This window comes from Sinocyclocheilus grahami, unplaced genomic scaffold (assembly GCF_001515645.1).
Source record: "Sinocyclocheilus grahami isolate Dianchi unplaced genomic scaffold, SAMN03320097.WGS_v1.1 scaffold512.1, whole genome shotgun sequence".
Classification (NCBI taxonomy): Eukaryota; Metazoa; Chordata; class Actinopteri; order Cypriniformes; family Cyprinidae; genus Sinocyclocheilus; species Sinocyclocheilus grahami.
In genome coordinates this window covers 47140-71889 of record NW_015505691.1, presented here as the reverse complement: position 1 = coordinate 71889, position 24750 = coordinate 47140, and the positions used below count along the sequence as shown (strand labels likewise).

At 37.8% G+C, this 24750-nt stretch overlaps 3 protein-coding genes across 5 annotated transcripts in view; all 3 read left to right on the top strand.

The window, feature by feature from the left end:
* The first annotated feature begins 2213 nt into the window (after window positions 1-2213).
* On the top strand, window positions 2214-5419 carry LOC107554762 (gastrula zinc finger protein XlCGF7.1-like). Of its 3 annotated transcripts, none has more exons than XM_016237369.1 (3): window positions 2214-2287; window positions 2903-3116; window positions 4585-5419. In XM_016237369.1, exons 2-3 carry the CDS (start codon window positions 2945-2947, stop codon window positions 5292-5294), a joined length of 882 nt encoding a protein of 293 aa, XP_016092855.1. In that variant the 5' UTR covers window positions 2214-2287; window positions 2903-2944; the 3' UTR covers window positions 5295-5419. The 3 variants fall into 3 exon arrangements, with proteins under 3 accessions (XP_016092855.1, XP_016092854.1, XP_016092856.1); XM_016237368.1 differs by having other exon boundaries at window positions 2236-2286; window positions 2889-3116; XM_016237370.1 differs by lacking the exon at window positions 2214-2287 and adding an exon at window positions 2445-2471.
* Window positions 5420-8476: 3057 nt separating this feature from the next.
* LOC107554730 (gastrula zinc finger protein XlCGF8.2DB-like) lies at window positions 8477-16620 on the top strand. The gene is made up of 3 exons (XM_016237327.1): window positions 8477-8488; window positions 9442-9499; window positions 15276-16620. The coding sequence occupies exons 1-3, from the start codon at window positions 8477-8479 to the stop codon at window positions 16361-16363; spliced, it is 1158 nt and encodes a 385-aa protein (XP_016092813.1). The 3' UTR covers window positions 16364-16620.
* Window positions 16621-22436: 5816 nt separating this feature from the next.
* The window catches only part of LOC107554755 (gastrula zinc finger protein XlCGF8.2DB-like), a 13500-nt gene continuing 11186 nt past the window's right edge, over window positions 22437-24750 (top strand). The window contains exon 1 of the mRNA XM_016237357.1: window positions 22437-22479. The gene's annotated coding sequence lies outside the window, so the exon portion shown is untranslated. The remainder of the gene's footprint in view (window positions 22480-24750) is intronic.

Below are 24750 nucleotides of genomic sequence, written 5' to 3'. Positions count from 1 at the left end.
TGCTTGGTGTGAACGGGCCTTTACTCATGAACTTGTATCTGACATTCCGATTTTCAGACATGTTTAAGTGTATGCATTTTGTATTTTGTCTTTTAAATATATATAGTATATTTATATAATTAAAGTTTGTTGTAAATATAGCCTCTACTCGATTGTGGTACCCACCTTTGCTAAATATGTTTCTGATCTGCACAGCTCGATTTACTTCACCTGAATCTAACACATCTCATTGGAGAACCATTTGAGCAGGCAATTCACTCTCAATTTATAATCTGAGGGAAAAGTTGTTCACTATTAAACCAGCAGTTCTTATGGTGCGTTCAAGTCATGTCGGATAGATCGTATTTACGAGTTGAACGCTCATGAACGCCACCACAAAGTCGTTATTACGAGTGGGAAACTCGAAATTTTCTTTAAGCCCCGCGTTTCCAAGTTGGAGGCGTGTCAATGAGAAACATGGCGGAATCCATGGATGCAACGTCTGTAGTTGCCGATACATTTTTGTTTAAATTGATAGTTTAGTTGTCCTATAAACTCAAATTGGTCATGTTCTTGTTTACGCAGCTAGTTAATGAAATCCAAGTAAAAAAATGCAGACCCTGTTGTATTTTCTTGTAATTTATTAAAAGAAGGTACACCGCCATCTTGTGCCGACTAAACTGACTTGAACGCACCTGACATCGTAATTACGACTTGTCAACTCGTAAGTACGAACGTCCCAGGAGGACTTGAACGCAGCATTATTCCTGGTCCTCGCTCTGCATATGTTGCATGTCTCTCTTGTTTAACACACCTGATTTAGATAACCAGCTCTTTAGAAAAGAGCTCCATGAATGAACTGTGTTCCGAATGACATGTTCCCTACATAGTGTTCACTGCTCTCTACTTCCTGCACACGGGACATTGACTGAAGTTTACTTCACTTAAAAACACAGATTTGTGCGATACCACTGTCTGTAGTGTCTTTACAAACAGACAATGAGCAATATCAGAGGATCAGAGTCCCGGCAGGAATCAAGGTCCAGACAGGTGACCAGCTCGGGATTAGGCTGATAGCCGCTTCACACTCAGAACAGTCCTCCAGAACAGGCAGAGACAAGACTCCAGGCAAACAGTCTCTCTACTCGGGTTAGAGTAGCTCACACACATGAACAAGTTGAGCTCAAAATCCATAAGCCGCTGGCCAGAGATAGCAGGCATCAGAAAAAGTAGGTGGGCAAACAGAAAAAAAACAAAACTAACAACTAACCGGGACAACTAAAAAAAAAAAAACGTAAAGTCAAAATGCCAAAACACACTAGCAATGAAAAAGCAGATACGAGAAGTACAAATAGGAATATTATTATTATTAGTTGTTTTTGTGCTATGGTTCTGTTGAAAAAATGTATCAGTTTTAATTGGCTTGTTAACTGTTCGCAACCCCTTGAATAAATGGTTTCTGCACTCAAACATGACCGTTTTGCCTTTTAGACTAAATATTACTCTTTTTTTAAAATCTTTGTTTCCTGTATGTAAATATCGATGCTCTATACCAAGGGTTGCCAGGTAACTTTATAAAAGTTAAGAGTCAGCCACACCCTCCTAAAATGGCTCATTCTAACATGCCCCCACGTGTCTACATCACTATGTGGGAAGATTTGCATAACGCCGCCCAAATGTGCACGCAAAGAAAGAAGGCGTAACTTTTATTCTCGCTGTAGTATTGTTGCTGCCGCCATGTCGTGAAGGCGCTGTGTGCTTCGTTGTGAAAGCGAAACTACTTTGTTTGGTCTTCCAAAAGAGGACGATATCTGCTTCGTCATGCCTGGAGCTGATCCGTGCTGGTCGCTGAGGAAATACTACAACTTCGCTGTGGATCGACGGATCGGCTTTCACCGTGGACGAAGCGGAGTCCAGCCCGGTGTCGTCACATGTGGTTGCCGCAGGCATCACGGTATGGTTCGGGACGTAACATTTCCGTCACACGCTTGAGGAATTCGGCCAATCACAACGCACTGGATAGCTGGCCAATCACAGCACACCTCGCTCTATGCACCCTCGGCGGGGCATAGAGGAGAAACAATAATGTACAGTATGTGGAAAATAATGTGTTTTTAACCTCAAACCGCATAAACACATTTCATTACACCAAATACACAAAATAATGTTATTTTTAGCAACATCATATGACCCCTTTAAAATAGCGGGAAAAGCGCGGACTTGGCAACACTGACCCGGACTTTTATTTTGGGCTGACGGTGTGACGTCTTAAGGCTGCTCCGCGTTCTGGTGATTCGACTGAAGAAAGGTTTGTGTTTTAAGCATTGATAGTGTTTAAATCGATACAGAGAATTCAGTCTATTTATTTATTTATTTTTACAAGCGATGTAAAATGAATTAAATATTATTGAATGTAATGTTGTGATGCTTTATCTAACGCGAATGCACTTTATTTGTGACTAAAGCACATCCACACATGAGTAACAGAAACGGTGCGTCTCATTTCGTCCCCTATATCGTGAATCCGCTTATCATAAACATGAATCCACTGGCGAGTTGTGATAAGATGAATTGTTTTGCAAAATTATAATCACCGCAAGCTGACGTCACATGCTGATCAAAACAGTGTAACTGCAACGAGAGCTTTTACAAGCTAGTCACAAATGTTTTATCGATTAAATGTGATCTTTTCACATTTAATATAAACTGGGGATTTTCAATATAAACTGTTATTTAATTAATTAGCAGTGCTAGTTCTGAGTGTTGTTGTTTATAATCCGGCCATGCACTCTTACTGACTCCCTTCCCAGTGTGCTGACTACTGAACTAGGGAGCTGACCGAGATGCTCAGATGTAGAATTTTGTATTTATTTATCTCTCTGACAATTATTCTCATCTTAAACATGACCGTGTCCAAACACAGAAAAACTGGTGAAGCAGCTGAGATCCACGTAGCACACCAAAGATGGCGTTTATTAAAGAGGAGAGCGAAGACATGAGGATTGAAGAAGCATTCAGCGTGAAACAAGAAGATACTGAGGAACAAACAAAGATGGAGTTTATTAAAGAGGAGAGTGAAGACCTGAAGATTGAAGATGCGTTCAGAGTCAAGCATGAAGATACTGAGGAACAAACCGGTTGGTTTTCATTCTCAAAGCTGACCCTTCTTTAGAAGTGAAGTAGTCAGTCAAGTTTACATTATTTAGTAAATTGATTTACATTTTGATAAAAAAAAACATGATAAATGTAACCATTTGAAAGAAAAATTGCTTTTGGAGCAAGCGTGCGGCCATCTTGTGATACCACAGCGTTTGAGTGCTTCTTCTGAACTACTTTTTATCAGCAACACGTACATACGTTATCACAGATTAAGTTGATTAGATGCAATATTTGCCAAATACACAGATGTTTCTCACAGTTTCATGGAATAACATGAATGCTTTTCATTCAATACCTTATATAAATGGTAAATGATAACTGAGGCTTTTGTTTCAGGGTGCTAGACTTTGTGATGTTTTCTCACACGTTTCTTTTTTTTTTAACAAAATAATTATTTGTGATCAAACATTAATTGGCAGACCCCCAGTTGAAGACTCTTGTCCTAAAGAAAGTTAATTGTTAGCAATATGGTGAAGCACAATGGTTCTCAACTCTGGCCCTTGAGGTCCCCTTTCTTGAAGAGTTTAGCTCCAGCCTTGATAAAACTCACCTGACTTGAGCTTTCTAGTAATTAAGAAGACCTTGATTAGCATGCCCAGATGTGTTTGATTTTGGGTCTGAGCTAAACTCTGTAGAAAAGGGGGTTTTAAGGGCCAGAGATGAGAACTTCAGAAACTTCTGGCTGGTGTATTGGGGCAAGTTGGAGCTAAACTCTGTAATGGCGCTTTTCCACTGCATGGTACGGCACGGTACGGCTCGGTACGGTTCACTTTTTGGGGGGTTTCCACTGGGTACAGTACCTGGTACCTGGTACTTTTTTTAGTACCACCTCGGTTGGGGTTCCAAGCATACCGTACCGTTACCAAAACGTGACGTGTAAACTCTGCTGATCACGAATTGGCCGGAGAGAATCGTCACTACCTGCGTCACTGAACTTGCGACATGAGACACAACAGACCCGCTAGATTTCAATCAGCACAGCCAGCGAAGGATCGAACGCAACTGTTTTGAACGAGCGCACCTTTTTTTAACAACCAAAAAGTGGCTGTTCCCCCTGTTGCGGAAGAACAGACGTTCCTCTCGTTGATAGCAGAGGAGCGGATCCAGCGAGAGCTTGATGGGGCGTTGCGGAATGAAAACGTTTTTTAGGAGTCGCGGCAGTAGAGGCGGCGCAACTATAACGACATGTCAATAATCCCGCCCATTCTAAAGCGATACTAAACTGCAGTGGAAACGCAAACCGAGCCGAGCCGAACCGAACCGAGCCGTACCGAGCCCAGTCGTACCACGCAGTGGAAAAGCGCCATGAGACACCGGCCCTCCAGAGCAGGTTTGCACACCTGGTATAGGGTCTAGTATACCTGTTGGTTTTCATACATTATATCTAAATGTTTTGACATCTTGTGCCATTAAACTGAGTTTTTTTCATTTGTTTTATCACCTTAGACCTAATGGCACTGAAAGAGGAGAAAGAAGTACTCAATGAAACTGAAAAAGAAGATCAATATGAGAGTCTTCAAAAGACAGAAACTTTCGCTCAACAAGGAACCCCTAAAGATCAAACGGGGGAGAGTTTCTCTCATAAAGTAAGTCTTGAGAGGCACATAAAGATTCACACGGGAGAAAAGCCTTTCATATGCCTTCAGTGTGGAAAATGTTTCACTCTAAAAGAAAACTTCAAAAGGCATGTGAGGTCTCACACTGAAGAGAAGCCTTACGCATGCCAACAGTGTGGTGTGAGTTTTGCTCAACATGGACACCTTGAAATCCACATGAAATTTCATACTGGGGAGAGCCCTTTTACTTGCCAACATTGTGGAAAATGTTTCGCTTGTAAATCCATTCTTGAGAGTCACTTAAGAATTCACACTGGAGAAAAGCGTTTTGCATGCCCTCAGTGTGGAAAATGTTTCAATCAACGAGGAAACCTTAAAGCCCACATTAGAATACACACTAGAAAGAGTACCTTCATCTGCCAACAGTGTGGAAAGAGTTTCACTCATATAGGAAGTCTTAACGGGCACGTGAGAACTCACACTGGAGAAAAACCTTTCACATGCCAACAGTGTGGAGACAGTTTTGCTCACAATGGAAACCTTAAACTCCACATGAGGATCCACACTGGAGAAAAGCCTTACAGTGTTGTAATAAGTTAAACGCAAATCCTTAACAGGCACATGGGAATTCACACTGGAGAGAGCTCAGTTACCTGCGTACAGTGTAGAATTGTTTCAACATTTGAAATGTTTTCGCACTTCTACATTTAAAGGGGTCATATGATGCGATTTCAATGTTTCCTTTCTCTTTGGAGTGTTACAAGCTCTTGCTGCATAAAGAAGATCTGTAAAGTTGCAAAGACTAGTCTCAAATCCAAAGAGATATTCTTTATAAAAGTTAAGAGTCAGCCACACCTACCGAAAACGGCTCGTTCTAACACGCCCCCACATATCTACATCACTATGTGGGAAGATTTGCATAACGCCGCCCAAATGTTCACGCAAAGAAAGAAGGCGTAACTTTTATTCTCGCTGTAGTATTGTTGCCGCTGCCGCAATATTAATTAATTAATTAATATTGGCTTTTTTGAGTGGCTTTACAACATAATCTAAATTGTCTTCATACTGTAGAGTTTCCATGATTCATTCAGTTATGTTATTGTTTATCTCTGTGAAGCTGCTTTGATGCAATCCATATTGTGTAAAGTTTTATAGAATAAAGGTGACTTGACATAAGAGTTCACACTGGAGTGAATTGTTTCACCAACCCTCAAGATCGTGATTTACTCTGTTCTTTTCATTCTTCTCGTATGGGTAAAAAGAAGTTGAAAATACCTTAGCAGTCCACCCATGCTGCTGGGAGTTGCATTTAGATTAATATGTAAATATTTTCGTCATGTTTTCTTTTCACTAACAATAAATATATAAATAAATGTGTGCATCAATCGGAGTGCATACAGTAAAATATCTTGAGGCATGCGCGACATGAGCCTTACAGTGTTGTAATAAGTTAAACGCAAATCCTTAACAGGCACATGGGAATTCACACTGGAGAGAGCTCAGTTACCTGCGTACAGTGTAGAATTGTTTCAACATTTGAAATGTTCTCGCACTTCTACATTTAAAGGGGTCATATGATGCGATTTCAATTTTTCCTTTCTCTTTGGATTGTTACAAGCTCTTGGTGCATAAAGAAGATCTGTAAAGTTGCAAAGACTAAAGTCTCAAATCCAAAGAGATATTCTTTATAAAAGTTAAGAGTCAGCCACACCTACCTAAAACGCCTCGTTCTAACACGCCCCCACATGTCTACATCACTATGTGGGAAGATTTGCATAACGCCACCCAAATGTTCACGCAAAGAAAGAAGGCGTAACTTTTATTCTCGCTGTAGTATTGTAGCCGCTGCCGCAATATTAATTAATTAATTAATATTGGCTTTTTTGAGTGGCTTTACAACATAATCTAAATTGTCTTCATACTGTAGAGTTTCCATGATTCATTCAGTTATTTTATTGTTTATCTCTGTGAAGCTGCTTTGATGCAATCCATATTGTGTAAAGTTTTATAGAATAAAGGTGACTTGACATAAGAGTTCACACTGGAGTGAATTGTTTCACCAACCCTCAAGATCGTGATTTACTGCGTTCTTTTCATTCTTCTTGAATGGGTAAAAAGAAGTTGAAAATACCTTAGCAGTCCACCCATGCTGCTGGGAGTTGCATTTAGATTAATATAAATATTTTCTTCTTGTTTTCTTTTCACTAACAATAAATAAATACATAAATAAATGTGTGCATCAATCGGAGTGCATACAGTAAAATATATTGAGGCATGCGCGACACACTCTCTATTATGGATTAAAAGAAAGGAATAAAATGTATGTTAAAGGAACACTCCACTATTTTTGAAAATAGGCTCATTTTCCAACTCCCCTGGAGTTAAACAGTTGAGTTTTACCGTTTTCAAATCCATTCAGCCGATCTCCGGGTCTGGCGGTAGCACTTTTAGCTGTAGCTTAGATCATTAAATCTGATTGAACCATTAGCATCTCTTTATGTTTCCTAGGAATATCGTTCCATACCAAAGAATTCAGGCCGTCATAAAAGCCAGAGGAGTAAGAAAGCGTTTTGGTGGATGATTCCATATTTTTTATGAAGTTAAAATTATTACTACTTGATATGGAAAACAAATTTTCATTAATTAAAAGAGTTTAATAATATTAGTTTGAGGTATGTTTAACATAACCAGAATGTTGAATTATTAAACAAAAAATGTTTTGTGTGATATCCGCGATTCGTTTATTTGTTATGGAGTGAAACAAATTGTGTAAACAACATCTAAGTGTGGCGATTCCATAATTTTTGCCAGGGATTGTAATTGTTAAATAACCATTTAACAAGTGATATAATAATGTATCATTACTGCTTAGCTAAAAATTGGAAAATTCAGCATTTAAAGCATGCCATACAGCAGGGCTGGGTGATAAGAGTCAGAAAAATCATATGTCTGTAATTTTGGGCTGAATGGCTTAGTAGTAATGGGAACACTTATTCACTATTAACTACGACTTTTCCCTCAATTAATTCCTAATTTGCTGCTTATTAATAGTTAGTAAGGTAGTTTAGGTATTGAGTAGGGTTAGGGATGTAGAATAAGGCATTAATATGTGCTTAATTACTACTAATAAATGGCTAATATTCTAGTAATATGCATGCTAATAAGCAACTAGTTAGGAGACCTTAAAATAAAGTGTTACCGTAGTAATATGTTCTGACTCTTATGCAGCAATATTGAGCCTTGCAAGTGGAGTAAAAACATCAAGGCAAGACGTTATATATGAGATTCTTGCAAGTTTGTTAAGAATAAGTAATGTAAGTTTAATAACATTTTGTGGGTTCCCGCTCATGTGGGGAGTGGAGGCTAATGAAGTGGTTGATATAGCAAGCTCTTGAACACTCAGAAATAGATATTCAAGTGACTCTTAGCAAAAATGAGGTCAAAAGGAGAATTAAAGAATTCATAAACAAAAAATGGCAAGAAGTATGGAACTGTGATAGCAAGGGCAGACTAATGTATAATATTCAGCAGCAAGTAGGAAATGGAAGAAGTGTTTTTAGGAATAGGATACAATTATTTCTCGCTTCCGAATCAGGCATACTAGATTAAATCACTCTCTGTTTAATATAGGAAAACATGAAACAGGTCAATGTATTTTTTTGTAATCTGGCAGAAACAATAGAGCCTGTTTTAATAAAATGTAAAAAAAAATTGAAAAAGAAAGGTTAAAACCCATTAAGGAAGTGTTGAATCATTTCATTTGTCAAGCTTTTTGAAAGAGCATGCAGAACAAGGTAAAATATATGGTGCTATTGTTAAATACATGAAAGAAATAGGATTAATGTGTATGAATATATATGTGTGTATGTATAAATATGTGTGTGTATATATATGTGTGTATGTATAAATATGTGTGTGTATATATATGTGTGTATGTATAAATATGTGTGTGTATATATATGTGTGTATGTATAAATATGTGTGTGTATATATATGTGTGTATGTATAAATATGTGTGTGTATATATATGTGTGTGTGTATATATATGTGTGTATGTATAAATATGTGTGTATGTATAAATATGTGTGTGTGTGTGTGTGTGTATATGTATGTGTGTGTGTATATGTATGCGTGTGTATATGTATGTGTGTGTGTATATGTATGTGTGTGTATATGTATATGTATGTGTGTGTGTATATATATGTGTGTGTATGTATAAATATGTGTGTGTGTGTGTGTGTGTATATGTATGTGTGTGTGTATATATATGTGTGTATGTATATATATATGTGTGTGTGTATATGTGTATGTATATATATATGTGTGTGTGTATATGTGTATGTATATATATATGTGTGTGTGTATATGTGTATGTATATATATATGTGTGTGTGTATATGTATATATATGTGTGTGTGTATATATATGTGTGTATGTATATATATATGTGTGTGTGTATATGTATGTGTGTGTGTATATATATGTGTGTATGTATATATGTGTGTGTGTATATGTGTGTGTGTGTATATATATATATGTGTGTGTATATATGTGTGTGTGTATATATATGTGTGTGTGTATGTATATATATATATGTATGTGTGTATATATATATATATATATATATATATATATATATATATAAATATATATTAGTTGCTTATTAGTGCTTCACACTCCAGTCCAGTTGGTGGCGGTAAATGCACCAGAAGTTGGTTTGCCATCCGCCATAAAACGTTATTAGAAGAAGAAGAAGACTTTTATTTTGGGCTGCGATCTGCTGTCTGTGATTCGGCTGAAGAAAGGTTTGTGTTTTTAAGCATTTACAGTGTTTTAATCGATTCAAAGCAATTTTACAGTTTTTACAAGTGTTCTACTGAAGAAACAAAGTCACCTACATCTTGGATGCCCTGGGGGTAAGCAGATAAACATCACATTTTTGGGTTAACTATCCCTTTAAGGCCTTTAAGATACTGATTTAATTTTCTTGGTCAAAAGATGGTGCACACTTTTAGAAAAAATGGCTTAAAAGTAAAAATGCCCATAAAACTTGTTAGAAATGACAAATTTCTATCTCTGCTGTGAACTGACCACACAGAATATGAAGAATATCAAAAAATCCAGGAGTCAGCTGTCCACGGTGGTCCTTAAGATGTCAGCACAATAACACACTCAGCAAAATATTGTCTAATTATCATTATTGCTAAAATCCCAGAAAATTTTCGAGATATCATTTTTTGTTAATATCGCACACCCCTAATTTGTTATTTAATTGATATAGTAATTTATTGATAATTGTTTAAATTAATATAATTAATACCATTGTCCCATCCATTTTCTTAAAAATTAAATGTAAAGTTTATCTTATAAAAACTTGTATCTGAACTGTAAATTATGCTTTTTACAGTAATTTTACAGTTTAATATGGTACTATAGACGTTGCCCTACCCGCTCATATGGTATTAATTTGATTTGTGCAGGTCTTAAAGGTCTTTTACCTGTTAACCTGCTTCCCCCATTTTGGGACTCGCAGCTGAAAATGACCTTCCATAACTTAAAATGGTAACAGTTCCTGACAACAGTGTGCTACACACACTGTACACACTATGTATCTTTGGAAAGAAGACACTTTATGCTTTACTATCCATCATCCAGAGTTGATAATGCTCAAAAAGATGAAAAGTTATAGACACTGAAGTGCCTTGAAAAAAATGGTACCACATTGAATGTTTTGGATAGATTGCTGATGTGCGGTCATACAGATGGCCGGCCATACAGTCAATAGTCCCACTCTTATGGCCTATCATATAAGGGCCTTTCGCACCGCGGGAACCTTTTTATAGTACCAGAACTAATTGTCACTTCTTAGTACACACTGTCGGTGCGAATGCAACCCTTTAAATAGTACTGGGAAATAGTTCGAGCAAAATCGTCCCAGTACTTCAGTACCGTACATTTAGTTCTGGAACTAAAGCGGTGCGAAAGGCCCTATAGACCTCATTCACACTAATAGCTGTCATACAGTCAGTAATCACTTGCTGATGACCAGTCATACAGATGGTAATCATGCAGATGTAGCCACATTCCCCACATATATGAAAAATGTTGAATAGGGAAAAAATAATAATTTGAGCTAAAAGCCGATCAGATGACAGGTGCGTCACAGCGTGCATCACGAGCCGTCACAAGAGAGTGCCAGAATTCAAATAAACAAGATTCCGAATATCTGTGACTTTTTTTTTTTTTAGTGGATGGTCTCATTCTGTTTGTGACACAGTATGCTACAAAACCATGTTGTTTTTTACTACCAAGACGCAGTTTTTTGAGTGCAAGTTATTCCATAACGAACACAACAATAACTCTCCCCGAAGAAATGAGACGTAAACAAAGGAATTACCATCCATATTACAACGTTATTGTTTCGTTGGACTAAAAGTGCTCTATGGGATGTTGTTCAGTGGACCCTTACCTTTCTAACTAAACCGGGATTTACTGCAGTGGATGCGTTTATGACTCGTTATTACGATGAATCTGGTACATACCGTGTTTTTATAATGCATGCTTTGATGTGGACTGCTTACACAAATTTAGCAAATACATTCCTTATAAGCTTTCCATTTGAAAAACAGCGATCAATCTTTAGAATGATATATAGTTTGTCAAGATTAATTATGTCCCTTTTCATTTAATCTATTTGTAAACATTGACACGTGCAAACAAAGACGTTCAGTTCAGTGCGCCGGCATCCAGGTGCGGGTTATCAGGTTAAAAAGTCTTACATTTGAGCTTAAAAATCCTGCAGAAACCTGGTTTTATAATGTGAGGTGCAACATGTATACAATCAACGCTTCATACAATATTGTTCATGTCGCATCTTATTATGTCATGTCAGACCTTTCAGACATATTTTCATTACACTGGCTCGTTCACCAGTAATGGTATGCAACATATGTTCACCTGTGGATACAATTAGCTTACCTGCTTTTACCAGGATGCTCCGGTGTTTAACTAATCATGTATCTGAATGATTGGGCTAGTGCTGCTTCCTCGAGAAAGTTTATCATTCTCACATGTTTTAAGTCTTGTCAGAATGGCTTTATCCATGTAAACACATATTGTTTCTGACCCGCTCTTCACCCCAAACCATCAAGTCCACGACTTCTTCCATCCGTAACGGTAGTACTTCCTCCATTTCAAAACAAACGCGTTCAAAAAGTAAAGAAATGCTTATAGTACTTCACTGGCCAACAAAGCAAAATAACCCTGTGATGCCACACGCTGTGGTATTGCATGGTGGTTTTTTTGTGTGTTTTTTTTTTACTAAAGTGGAAATCAGTTTACTAAATGTAAACTTGACTGACTGCTTCATTTCCACTTTAAAATGTCTAGCTCTATTGAAATGATATTTTTGAAAAATGACATGGGAGTCCTAATTAAAGTGTTTTTATTTGACATGGAGCGGGTCGCCCCGTGTGAACAGACCTCATGTTGAGATCACATGAACAAGTATAAATGCTGCCTTAAAGTGAACCTGATTCAACTTCCAAGTCATGCCATGCATGGTGTAAAAACAATACAGAAGCAGCCTAAACAAAATAAGATTTTTCTATAACATTGAAGGGATGGATCACCAAAAAAATGGAAATTCTGTCTTAATTACTCGCTCTCATGTCGTTCCAAACACACAAGACCTTCGTTCATCATTAGAACACAAATTAAGATAATTTTGATGTTTTAATTTTCATAGATGGTCCTTATTTTTGTTTTCTTTGTACACAAAAGTATTCTCATATCTTCATAAAATTAAGGTTGAACCACAGATGTCACATGGATTATTTTAACAATGTCCTTAATACATTTCTGTGCCTGGACTGTGGTAGTTCCCTTTCTGGGTCAGAAAGTTAAAATAGTTCTTCAAAAATATCCTAATTTATGTTCCGAAGATGAACGAAGTTCTTACCAGTTTGGAACGACATGAGGATGAAATCTTTAACAGTTTCACAATAAACCATGATGCTATTCCCGACATATTACAGTATTACTACAGTTTCATATTTTAAACCTTGTTAAAACTATATATGAATGCCAGGATTTTATCAATTCAGCATAGATCCTGTCCAGCATTAAGCAAAGTAAGCAACAATCTCACGCAGACACATCATGCAGTGTAGGTTTCGTTGTTTGAAAAAATAGTGGAAAGAAGTGAGAGCTTTTACAGTGCTGAGATAAATTAAATGAATTAAAAATGTTCCCTCTGTGTTGTAGTGTTTGTAAACCGAATGTTTTAATCGTTTCAATAAAGTACAGACATTTGAAAAGTACTTCTAAAGCAGAGTAAAAATACTTCACTACTGTCCGCCTCTGCTCCCGACCATTCAAATGTATTGTCTGGAGTCTGTCTGGTTACTACTGCGCAGCGGGTTAGTGGAGCACTAGAGGCCTTGATTCCCAAAGTAATAGTGTTCATAGGGTGCGAGGCGAACTATCTCCGGAGTGAGGTGTTAACGACATGGTCAGAAGCACCACACTACGAAATTAACAATATTAATAACACAACTTAGTCATTCGTTCTCTCATTTTAGTAATGCATCAAAAAAAATTCTGGGGTGCCAACTTTCAAATTTTATAAATTTAAATATAAGTCAGCCCTACATAGGATTGTCATGGATAAAAAAAGTAACCTTGTGAACCCTGTTGAGCCAAAGACAGTAATAGAAACAAAGAACAATAAACCAATTTGACTTGCATTGGTGTTGTTCCATTTTCTCTCTTTCCATAATGCACACACAAACAACAAGTAATTCAAAACTTCTTTGGAAAACAACAAAACAGAATAAAAAAACTCATATATATATATATATATATATATATATATATATACATTGAAAAATCAGTTCAAAAAGAATAATCAACGAAATCCAAAAGTCTTTGCATAACTAACACTTTTCTAGAGGTACCTCGTCTACCCTGAAAATAATCCTTGAACAGCATAATAATTTTGTAAAGTAAAACTGGCAAAAAAAAAATAATTCCATTAAACCAACTTTATAAGGACAGAGAACATCTTTCAGTTCAAACATTCAATGATTCAATTCAGACTATCAGTATTTCAGTGGTAACAGTTAAAACGTTCAGTGATTCAATTCAAACTTCTATTAAACAATATTAAAATACTCAATTCAGTTCAAAAAAGTTCAAAAGTCCCCGTTAAAAGATCTGGTGATTGAGCTTTCTTTTGGTTTAAAAGAAGAGAGATTAATTTTCCCAAAAATGCAATTCAAACCATCTTAACACCGTTTAGGAGCATCACAACCTTCTACCCACATAAATAGAAAATAAGCAGCAAAATAGTTGTTCATCCCGTTGCATCTGTCAGGACGCCATTATGAATCGGGAAATTCAAAACTGTCCTTTCACCTTAGTCTTTCCCAGCTCTAATCCGTAGCTAATTCACAAAGGCCTGGTTTCACAGACGGGGCTTAGACTAATCCAGGATTAGGCCATAGTTTAATTAGGACATTTAAGTAATTTTTTATAAATGTGCCTTAGAAAAAACATTACTGGTGTGCATTTTGAGACAAAACAAAGGCCTTCTATAGCGAATCGATGCGTTTTTGTAAGAAAAATATCCATATTCAAAACGTAATAATCACTTTAATGTAGTTTGCTCTCACTGTTGTGTGCACTGGAAGCAGTTCCGGGCGGATGGCGTATGAGGTCGGCTTTGCGTATGCCCCGCTCAGAAGTGACGCACGCGGAAGCGCAGGGGAGAGAATCAAAACAAAACAACGGTCACTAATTAGAAGTACAAAACGAGGATTTGTAAAGAAGAATGTCGGAGGATTTCAATATAAGCCAAGAGGAGACTGGTTTTCCTTTGCGAAAGTAAGGAAGCGTTGCTTCCTTTGCTCCTGTTAACAAACGTTGGTTTTCACAAGACTCACCGGCGCATGCGCAACGCTGACCTCATACGTCATCCTCCCGGAACTGCTTCCAGTGTACAACCGAGAGCGCAAGCTCTGGAGGGCTGGTGTCTTACAGAGTTTGGCTCCAATTTGCCGCAATACACCTGCTGGAAGTTTAAGCTTTATACTCTGGCCCTTAAACCCCCCTTTCCAGCAGAGTTTAGCTCCCAACCTTTATCATTTAATTTGCGTTTTTGTTGTTTACCTGGAGACGGCAAATGCATCATTTTCAAAACCTTGCACTTTGAAACCCTTTTTCAAATGCTTGTGTTTTCAGGCCCCCACAATCAGGTTGTCATGTAAATGAACAGCCAAAATTCAGAGACCGGGTTAGCTGCAGCCTGGAGCACTGGGCATGCAAAAGGTGAATCGGTACAACAGAAACTACCCCTAACCCTACCCTCACACCCTGACAGACAGCTTTATCGACCAATCATAAACTTTCTGCACTCCCAAACCTTTCTCCATGCCCATTGCTCCAGCCTGCAGTTAATCCCTACTTGGAGAATTCAACGGTGTCATATAAAGATATTCTAAATGTATTGATCGCCGTTGTCTTGTGCCATTAAACTGCTATTCACTTTTATTTGCTTGTTTGTTTGTTTTTTTACCTTAGACCTACTGGCTTTGAAAGAGGAAAAAGACGTACCTAATGAAATTGGAGAGGAAGATCAACATGAGGATCTTCAAAAGACGGGAACTAGAAGTTATTTCGCTTGTTTCAGTCAACGAGGAAACTTTAAAGTCCACATGAGAATTCACACTGGAAAAAAGCCTTTCACATGCACTCAGTGTGGAAAAAGTTTCACTCTTAAAATTGGTCTTAAAAGGCACATGAGGATTCACACTGGCGAAAAGCCTTACACATGCCCTCAATGTGGAAAAGGTTTCTGTCAAAATGGAAACCTTAAAGTCCACATGAGAATTCACACTGGGAAGATCTATTTCACCTGCCAACAGTGTGGGAAAAGTTTCACTCGTAAAGCAAATCATGACAGACACATGAGAATTCACACTGGAGAAAAGCTTTACACATGCCAATACTGTGGAGAGAGTTTTGCTCAACGTGAAAACCTTACTGTTCACATGGGAGTTCACACCAGAGAGAATTCTTACTTGTGCCTTCAGTGTGGAAAAAGATTCCATCAACATAGAAACCTTAAAGTCCATATGAGAACTCACACTGGAAAAAAGCCTTTCACCTGTGAACAGTGTGGAAAAAGTTTCACTCGTAAATTAGGTCTTAAAAGGCACATGAGAATACACAATGGGGAAAGTCCCTTCACCTGCCAATTTTGTGGAAGAAGTTTCACTCAAAAAGGAACCCTTAACAGGCACATGGGAATTCACACCGGGGAGAAGCCTTACTCCTGCCAACTGTGTAGAAAAACCTTCACTCGTAAAATAGGTCTTGAAAGGCACATGAGAATTCACACTGGAGAAAAGCCTTATAAATGCGCTCAATGTGGAAAAAGTTTCATTCAACATGGAAACCTTACAGTCCACATGAGAATACACAATGGAGAGAGTCCCTTCACCTGCCAACAATGTGGAAAAAGTTTCAATCATAAAGGAAGCTTTAACCGGCACATGAGAACTCACACTGGAGAGAGGCCTTACATATGCCTCGATTGTGGAAAGACTTTCGATCAACATGGAAACCTTAATGTCCATATGAAAATTCACACTAGGGCCTGGCAATAAAACGATAATGATCACAATATGATTTTTCTTTCTTGAACAGCAGTGTTTACTTGCTGATCGGTCTTGCTCGCACAACCATATCCATAAAAAGTGCTTGAATATAGTGAAGAACATTCAATTTCTTGTTGATTTAGTTTAAAAACTGCTGACGCTTTTAACAGGAGAAATACTGTGCCGTGAACAATACAGTTAGAAGGCTTTTCCATGGTATTGTGGCAGAAATGTGAAAAATATATGGAATTTTACTATATTAATATAGGCATGTATTGATGTATTAAAGGGGACCTATTATGCCCGTTTTTACAAGGGGCCAGATTTACTATCAGCTTGCACCAGCACAAACCCTCATTTGGCATTTAAAAAACTACTGTCAGGATTTACTAAAGACACACAGTGGGAAATTAGTGCTGAAAAGGCGTGAACACAGTTATTTTTGTGACTCACCTTAGAGAATATGCATTTGTAGGAGTTTCCCTTTCGATCTGTAAATGTATGGGATGAGATCATTTAAATGAATTAAGCAACACAAGTTACTAAGATTTGCGCTTGTCAATTCCCTGTTAGTTGCAGCATTATTTAATGCCCCAAATAAAACATGTCTTAAAGTCCGCGTGAACCGGAAGTTGCTGCCGTCTTTATTTCAGTGAAGTGACGTATTTCCAGCTGAAACGGAATATTGAGGAGAGGGCAGGTTTTAGTTTTGCGCTCCTCCTCTCTGTCTCTTACTCATAGCAAACTAATGGTTGGAGGGGTGTGTTTAAGGATATTCTGCCCGTCGTCAGAGAAGGATTGCAATTCCAGAGCGGAAGTAAACGTTCAGAATTTGAATAAAGATTGCAAAGACACAAATTGTTTTTCAGTGGATTAACTATGCCTGGGCGATAAAACGGTATCGATATTTATCGACGGTATACCCTCTTCGATAACGATAGAAAAAAATTTCGATATAGGCACGTGCTATGAGTGACGCAGACCGCACGCACAAACACGAACACATGCTGAATTGAGTGCTGTGCCTGCCTGTGATGAGGAGATTGTGAAAAAAAAAAAGAATATTAGTCGAATTTAAAATAAACAGTTGCATTTGAATGCAAAAATAGTACAATCAAATGTTAGGTGTGCGTCAGGGAGCGTCATTAGAGATGCGGTGATGTAAGTGAAGTTGTTGCATTTTAATGTTTGATAAGTCTAGCCCACAAGACTCGCAATTGCTGCGTTATTCATTCAAAATATTAGAGAAATATAGTAGCTCAATGCGTAGAAGATTTTGATTAGGGTAAAACCGAAACCAAGCCATTCACACAGAATGCATATTCAGCGCATTTTTTAGAAGGACAAATATGCCTGCTGCTCTCGCGTCTCACACAAGAGATGTATAGAAAGCCATGCAAAGTTAAAACGGTTAAAGGTTTTAGAAAACGCGTTACGAATTTGTGGAGGTTTATTCCGTTTCACTGCATCTCGTATGTTTTTAAATGCAGTCTGTGTGAATGGACCTTCGGCTCTTTGTATTAAGCAATGCATAAATACATGATGCTGTTTTGTTCATAATTGTTTATGCAATTTACGAGATTGTTTGATTTATATGAGTTAATTTAGACGTAATGCACGTTTTTCTTTTTATAGACAGTTATTTCCTTTGCGTTGGCAATTTAATGCGCTGCATTATTTTGCTCATTGCGCCCTCCTGTGGCCTCGGTAGACAAGCCAAAAGTTTCCTTCAGACCTATTTAATCTGCATATAAAACATTAGAAATGAGATATGTTTAATATTTATTGTGTGTTTGACTGTTAAAACCAAAAATATTTGTTGTTTGTCTCAATAAATTGGGTTGATTTAAAAATACAGTGGTTAAATGTAAAAGTTTTTTTACAATCCAAAGGGTTAAGACTGTGTTATACTTTCCGCATGAGCAATCCGGACGCGTACGTGGACTACTTGTATTTATACTTCCGAAAGCATACGCTGATGGTCCGCTAAGCGGACGTGTTCCATACATGCGTAGTAGATCAGTTTGAACAATAAACAAACAAGTGAACAAAGAATTGCCCAGAGTTATTGCACATCTGGCTGTCTTTATATTGTTTTATCGATGGATTGTACAGGTTCGAGTAGCAACGGGCTTCTTCATACAGCCTGCGCATGCACAGTAGCCTACTGGTCACCAAAAATGGGAGGCACGCGGATATCCATGCAGAGCCTCCGCGCACACTCTCAGATGACGATTTTTACGTTACGCATACCATAGCGGACCCACGGACACGGAAAGTATAACACAGGCTAATATCCAAGACAGGCGAAATCCAAAAACACGACTAGGCTAGACAGGGCAATGACTTGACTGAACTAGGAAACTGGCTCCGTAATAATGCTATCAGCAGAACAGTGATACATGCATACAATACTCGGCAGTGAATGGTTGTTTGAGACTGATTCTTATAGTGGGTGAAATTGTCAGTTTTTAATTTTATTTTACTCAACAAACACGTTTAGTCTGTTTTTGGGAAGGCTGCAACTTTGGTGTTCAACACATTGTTTCAAAAATGTAAACAATTAAAGATACTGAAATTTAAACTTCATTTAGTGGGTTTTATTTTGTTCAAGTTAGCTTGGAAAGAAATATGACTAAAAATAAATTAGTTTTTAAAAGAGGTGAATTATCTTTAAAATTTCACATGGGTTTGAATCGGATTCAATTATATGGTCAGTTTACAATCTGTGGTCTGTTGCATGAAGCTTGCTGAACAAACTCTGAGTTTCACAGTAGGTTTAGAGTTAAAGGGATAGTTCACCCAAAAAGGGTTTAATTTGGATTTGTCTGTGCATGTTTTTTTTACTCTCATAGATTTTGTTACCAGTGCCATGCATTATACGACTGATAGACTTTGTATTAAGCAATGCATAAATACATGATGCTGTTTTGTTCATAATTGTTTATGCAATTTACGAGATTGTTTGATTTATATGAGTTAATTTAGACGTAATGCACGTTTTTCTTTTTATAGACAGTTATTTCCTTTGCGTTGGCAATTTAATGCGCTGCATTATTTTGCTCATTGCGCCCTCCTGTGGCCTCGGTAGACAAGCCAAAAGTTTCCTTCAGACCTATTTAATCTGCATATAAAACATTAGAAATGAGATATGTTTAATATTTATTGTGTGTTTGACTGTTAAAACCAAAAATATTTGTTGTTTGTCTCAATAAATTGGGTTGATTTAAAAATACAGTGGTTAAATGTAAAAGTTTTTTTACAATCCAAAGGGTTAAGACTGTGTTATACTTTCCGCATGAGCAATCCGGACGCGTACGTGGACTACTTGTATTTATACTTCCGAAAGCATACGCTGATGGTCCGCTAAGCGGACGTGTTCCATACATGTGTAGTAGATCAGTTTGAACAATAAACAAACAAGTGAACAAAGAATTGCCCAGAGTTATTGCACATCTGGCTGTCTTTATATTGTTTTATCGATGGATTGTACAGGTTCGAGTAGCAACGGGCTTCTTCATACAGCCTGCGCATGCACAGTAGCCTACTGGTCACCAAAAATGGGAGGCACGCGGATATCCATGCAGAGCCTCCGCGCACACTCTCAGATGACGATTTTTACGTTACGCATACCATAGCGGACCCACGGACACGGAAAGTATAACACAGGCTAATATCCAAGACAGGCGAAATCCAAAAACACGACTAGGCTAGACAGGGCAATGACTTGACTGAACTAGGAAACTGGCTCCGTAATAATGCTATCAGCAGAACAGTGATACATGCATACAATACTCGGCAGTGAATGGTTGTTTGAGACTGATTCTTATAGTGGGTGAAATTGTCAGTTTTTAATTTTATTTTACTCAACAAACACGTTTAGTCTGTTTTTGGGAAGGCTGCAACTTTGGTGTTCAACACATTGTTTCAAAAATGTAAACAATTAAAGATACTGAAATTTAAACTTCATTTAGTGGGTTTTATTTTGTTCAAGTTAGCTTGGAAAGAAATATGACTAAAAATAAATTAGTTTTTAAAAGAGGTGAATTATCTTTAAAATTTCACATGGGTTTGAATCGGATTCAATTATATGGTCAGTTTACAATCTGTGGTCTGTTGCATGAAGCTTGCTGAACAAACTCTGAGTTTCACAGTAGGTTTAGAGTTAAAGGGATAGTTCACCCAAAAAGGGTTTAATTTGGATTTGTCTGTGCATGTTTTTTTTACTCTCATAGATTTTGTTACCATTGCCATGCATTATACGACTGATAGACTGCAACGGCTGGAGTTAAAAATCATCAAATGTGTTCTACTGAAGAAACAAAGTCACCTACATCTTGGATGCCCTGGGGGTAAGCAGATAAACATCACATTTTCATTTTTGGGTGAACTATCCCTTTAACAAAACCTGGGGGCTGTTTCATAAAAGACGCCAAGAAAAGTGGGTATTAAAGTCCAAAACCTGTCCTGAAATCATCTAAAAAAATCAATCGGGACTAAAGCGGCATTAATAAACGACATTTTAAATTCACGCAAGCGCACTAATTCGATCCAGGTTCAACGAGTCGGGATAATTTGGTGAGCACGCTTATTCTTAAGCAGCCCTTAATATCGATCATGGATCAATCGATCCAGCATAGCGAACAGCGAATATATCTGTGCTGTTTAATGCATTCTTCTGTAGAAATACTATACAACATCATACAAGAGTGATTTCCATTGTAATAATAAATAAGATACACGTTCAACATCGTGACTTTCCAGGAAATAAACAAAATAATACAGCATTTTAACTAGATATGTCAAACATTAAGGCTGGGTAATTGTTGCTGTGCATGTTGCACAAGTTTGTGTGTGTGTGTGTGTGTGTTTCCACTTAGACATGACTGTTTTGCTTTTTAGGCAGCATTTCACATATCACTTTCATTGTTAGTTATTTTCAGTACATCATTGTACAACATGTATATTTATTTATATGTATTGTATATATATATCGCTCTAACCACTGAATACTATCTGATATGCAAATATATCTTTGCTCTCTGTCTTTAAATTTCTAGGCACTGTACAGGACTTTTATTTTGGTCTGACGATGTGACGTCATAAGGGTGCGCCGCGCTGAATCGGCTGAAGAAAGGTTTGTTTTTAAAGCATTTATAGGGTTTAAATTGATAAAGCATTCGTCGTATAGTCATTACAAGCGAATTAAATAACATTCAACATAATGTCGTAATGCTTTGTCTTTGCATACGTAATTCTTGTGTGTGTACAGTGCATCCACGCACGAGTAACGCTTAAGAAAATTAACCCTGGTCTTATTATAGTAAAAGTGTAGCAACCATGGTTTTTTGGTATATTCATTTTCATTTTTGGGTGAACTATCCCTTTAACAAAACCTGGGGGCTGTTTCATAAAAGACGCCAAGAAAAGTGGGTATTAAAGTCCAAAACCTGTCCTGAAATCATCTAAAAAAATCAATCGGGACTAAAGCGGCATTAATAAACGACATTTTAAATTCACGCAAGCGCACTAATTCGATCCAGGTTCAACGAGTCGGGATAATTTGGTGAGCACGCTTATTCTTAAGCAGCCCTTAATATCGATCATGGATCAATCGATCCAGCATAGCGAACAGCGAATATATCTGTGCTGTTTAATGCATTCTTCTGTAGAAATACTATACAACATCATACAAGAGTGATTTCCATTGTAATAATAAATAAGATACACGTTCAACATCGTGACTTTCCAGGAAATAAACAAAATAATACAGCATTTTAACTAGATATGTCAAACATTAAGGCTGGGTAATTGTTGCTGTGCATGTTGCACAAGTTTGTGTGTGTGTGTGTGTGTGTTTCCACTTAGACATGACTGTTTTGCTTTTTAGGCAGCATTTCACATATCACTTTCATTGTTAGTTATTTTCAGTACATCATTGTACAACATGTATATTTATTTATATGTATTGTATATATATATCGCTCTAACCACTGAATACTATCTGATATGCAAATATATCTTTGCTCTCTGTCTTTAAATTTCTATGCACTGTACAGGACTTTTATTTTGGTCTGACGATGTGACGTCATAAGGGTGCGCCGCGCTGAATCGGCTGAAGAAAGGTTTGTTTTTAAAGCATTTATAGTGTTTAAATTGATACAAAGCATTCGTCGTATGGTCTTTACAAGCGAATTAAATATCATTCAACATAATGTCGTAATGCTTTGTCTTTGCATACGTAATTCTTGTGTGTGTACAGTGCATCCACGCACGAGTAACGCTTAAGAAAATTAACCCTGGTCTTATTATAGTAAAAGTGTAGCAACCATGGTTTTTTGGTATATTAATTAACATTTGTATAACCAGTGTTACAACAAATACCATGGTTAATTTATGGTTAGTGCAGCAAAACCGTGGTTGATTTGTGGTTACAATTGTTTAACTGTGGTAACCATGTTTTTTGTTTTATTTCTAGTAAAACTGGTTAATTTTCGTACGGGATGCGTCTCGTGTCGCTCGTGAATCAGGTCATCATAACATGAATTCGGTCACTGGCGAGTAGTGAGAGAAAACGGAGTTTAAACAAAAAAAAAACTGTATTAAATGAATTGCGTCCTTGTTTTTTGTGCGAAGTTGCACCGGTGTTATGTATCAACTGGATGTGTGAGTCTATTTTATGTCCCATTCCACAGGGGATTTCCGGAAAAGAAACATGTAGCGCATTGTTGTTCTGCCAGCACACCAAAAATCATCCCTGCCACGCTACAGCTTCCCACTGACAACATAACGCCGCTGCATCATTCACAGTCGGGTTATTAGCAGAGAACACAGAGCAGGTCTTGAATTTCGGCGCGGGGTTGCGGCTATTAAAGGGGTCATATGATGCTGCTAAAAATAACATTATTTTGTGTATTTGGTGTAATGAAATGTGTTTATGCTGTTTAAGGTTAAAAAACACAGTTTTCCACATACTGTACATTATTGTTTCTCCTCTATGCCCCGCCTTTCTGAAACACGTCGATTTTTACAAAGCTCATCGGTCTGAAAAGCGAGGTGTGCTCTGATTATCCAGCTATCCAGTGCGTTGTGATTGGCCGAATACCTCAAGCGTGTGACGGAAATGTTACGCCCCTCACCATACTGTGTCCGGCCCATAGACTGTATAAAAACATGGAGGTAGTGTCCGTGACGTAACCCGTAGACTTCCGACGAGCATTGTGAAGCCTAAAGTAGGCGGAGCCAGCCATCGCCATCTTGGCAGCGCATCACTCCCAGATAATCGAAAATGGGCAAAGAAATTGCTGAAACCACGCCCACTTAGCTCGACGGTGGTGACAGCAGCGGCAATCCACCTGTCACTCAAGTGGCCACGCCCTTAATTATGCAGAACTTTTAAGGCTTAATATAATTTAAACTTATTAGTTATAAAAAAAATTCACCCCCCTCACAGTTGTCATGAAGGGCAAAATTAGCTATATAGACCAAAATAATTTTTTTGAACTAGGCTGTAAAAAAAAATTTCTGCTGTAAAGTTGGGCATTTTAACATGGGGAGTCTATGGGATTGATTCCCTTTTGCAGCCAGCCTCTAGCGGCCAGTCGATGAATTACAGTTTAAGTCACTTCCGTGTTGGCTTCACGAGAGAGAGCGGGAGGTTGCCGCTCGGTCTGGCCGGAGCGACGAGACGACAACTTGAAAGCCCATTATAAACGAGGCATTTGCATGGGACATAATTATGGATTATAATGACTTATACTGTCTTTTTACGCGTTGCGTTGCATCGTGCCGCGTAAATATAAAACCATGTCTGCATTTGTGATCGGAGAAATGACAAACAACAAGCCCTACTCTACACTGCTCAAAAAACTTGCGTTTGAATCGTCAGTGGCAAAACGTACTTATAGTCTGTGAGTCAGAACAGCCGGCATTGTAGTCTACTCTCCCAGGATCAGGAAACAGTCCTCCATAAAATGCGCTGCACACATCTGAATATTTGGGTTGAACTGTTCTGGAACAGTGTTGTAAATACAGCTTAACCACTGATTTCTAGTCGTGTCCTCTTTTGGAAGACCAAACAAAGTAGTTTCGCTTTCACAACGAAACACAGCATCTTCACGACATGGCGGCGGCGGCGGAAACAGCAACAATACTACAGCGAGAATAAAAGTTACGCCTTCTTTCTTTGCGTGAACATTTGGGCGGCGTTATGCAAATCTTCCCACATCGTGATGTAGACATGTGGGGGCGTGTTAGAACGAGGCGTTTTAGGTAGGCGTGGTTGACTCTTAACTTTTATAAAGAATATCTCTTTGGATTTGAGACTTTAGTCTTTGCAACTTTACAGATCTTCTTTATGCACCAAGAGCTTGTAACACTCCAAAGAGAAAGGAACA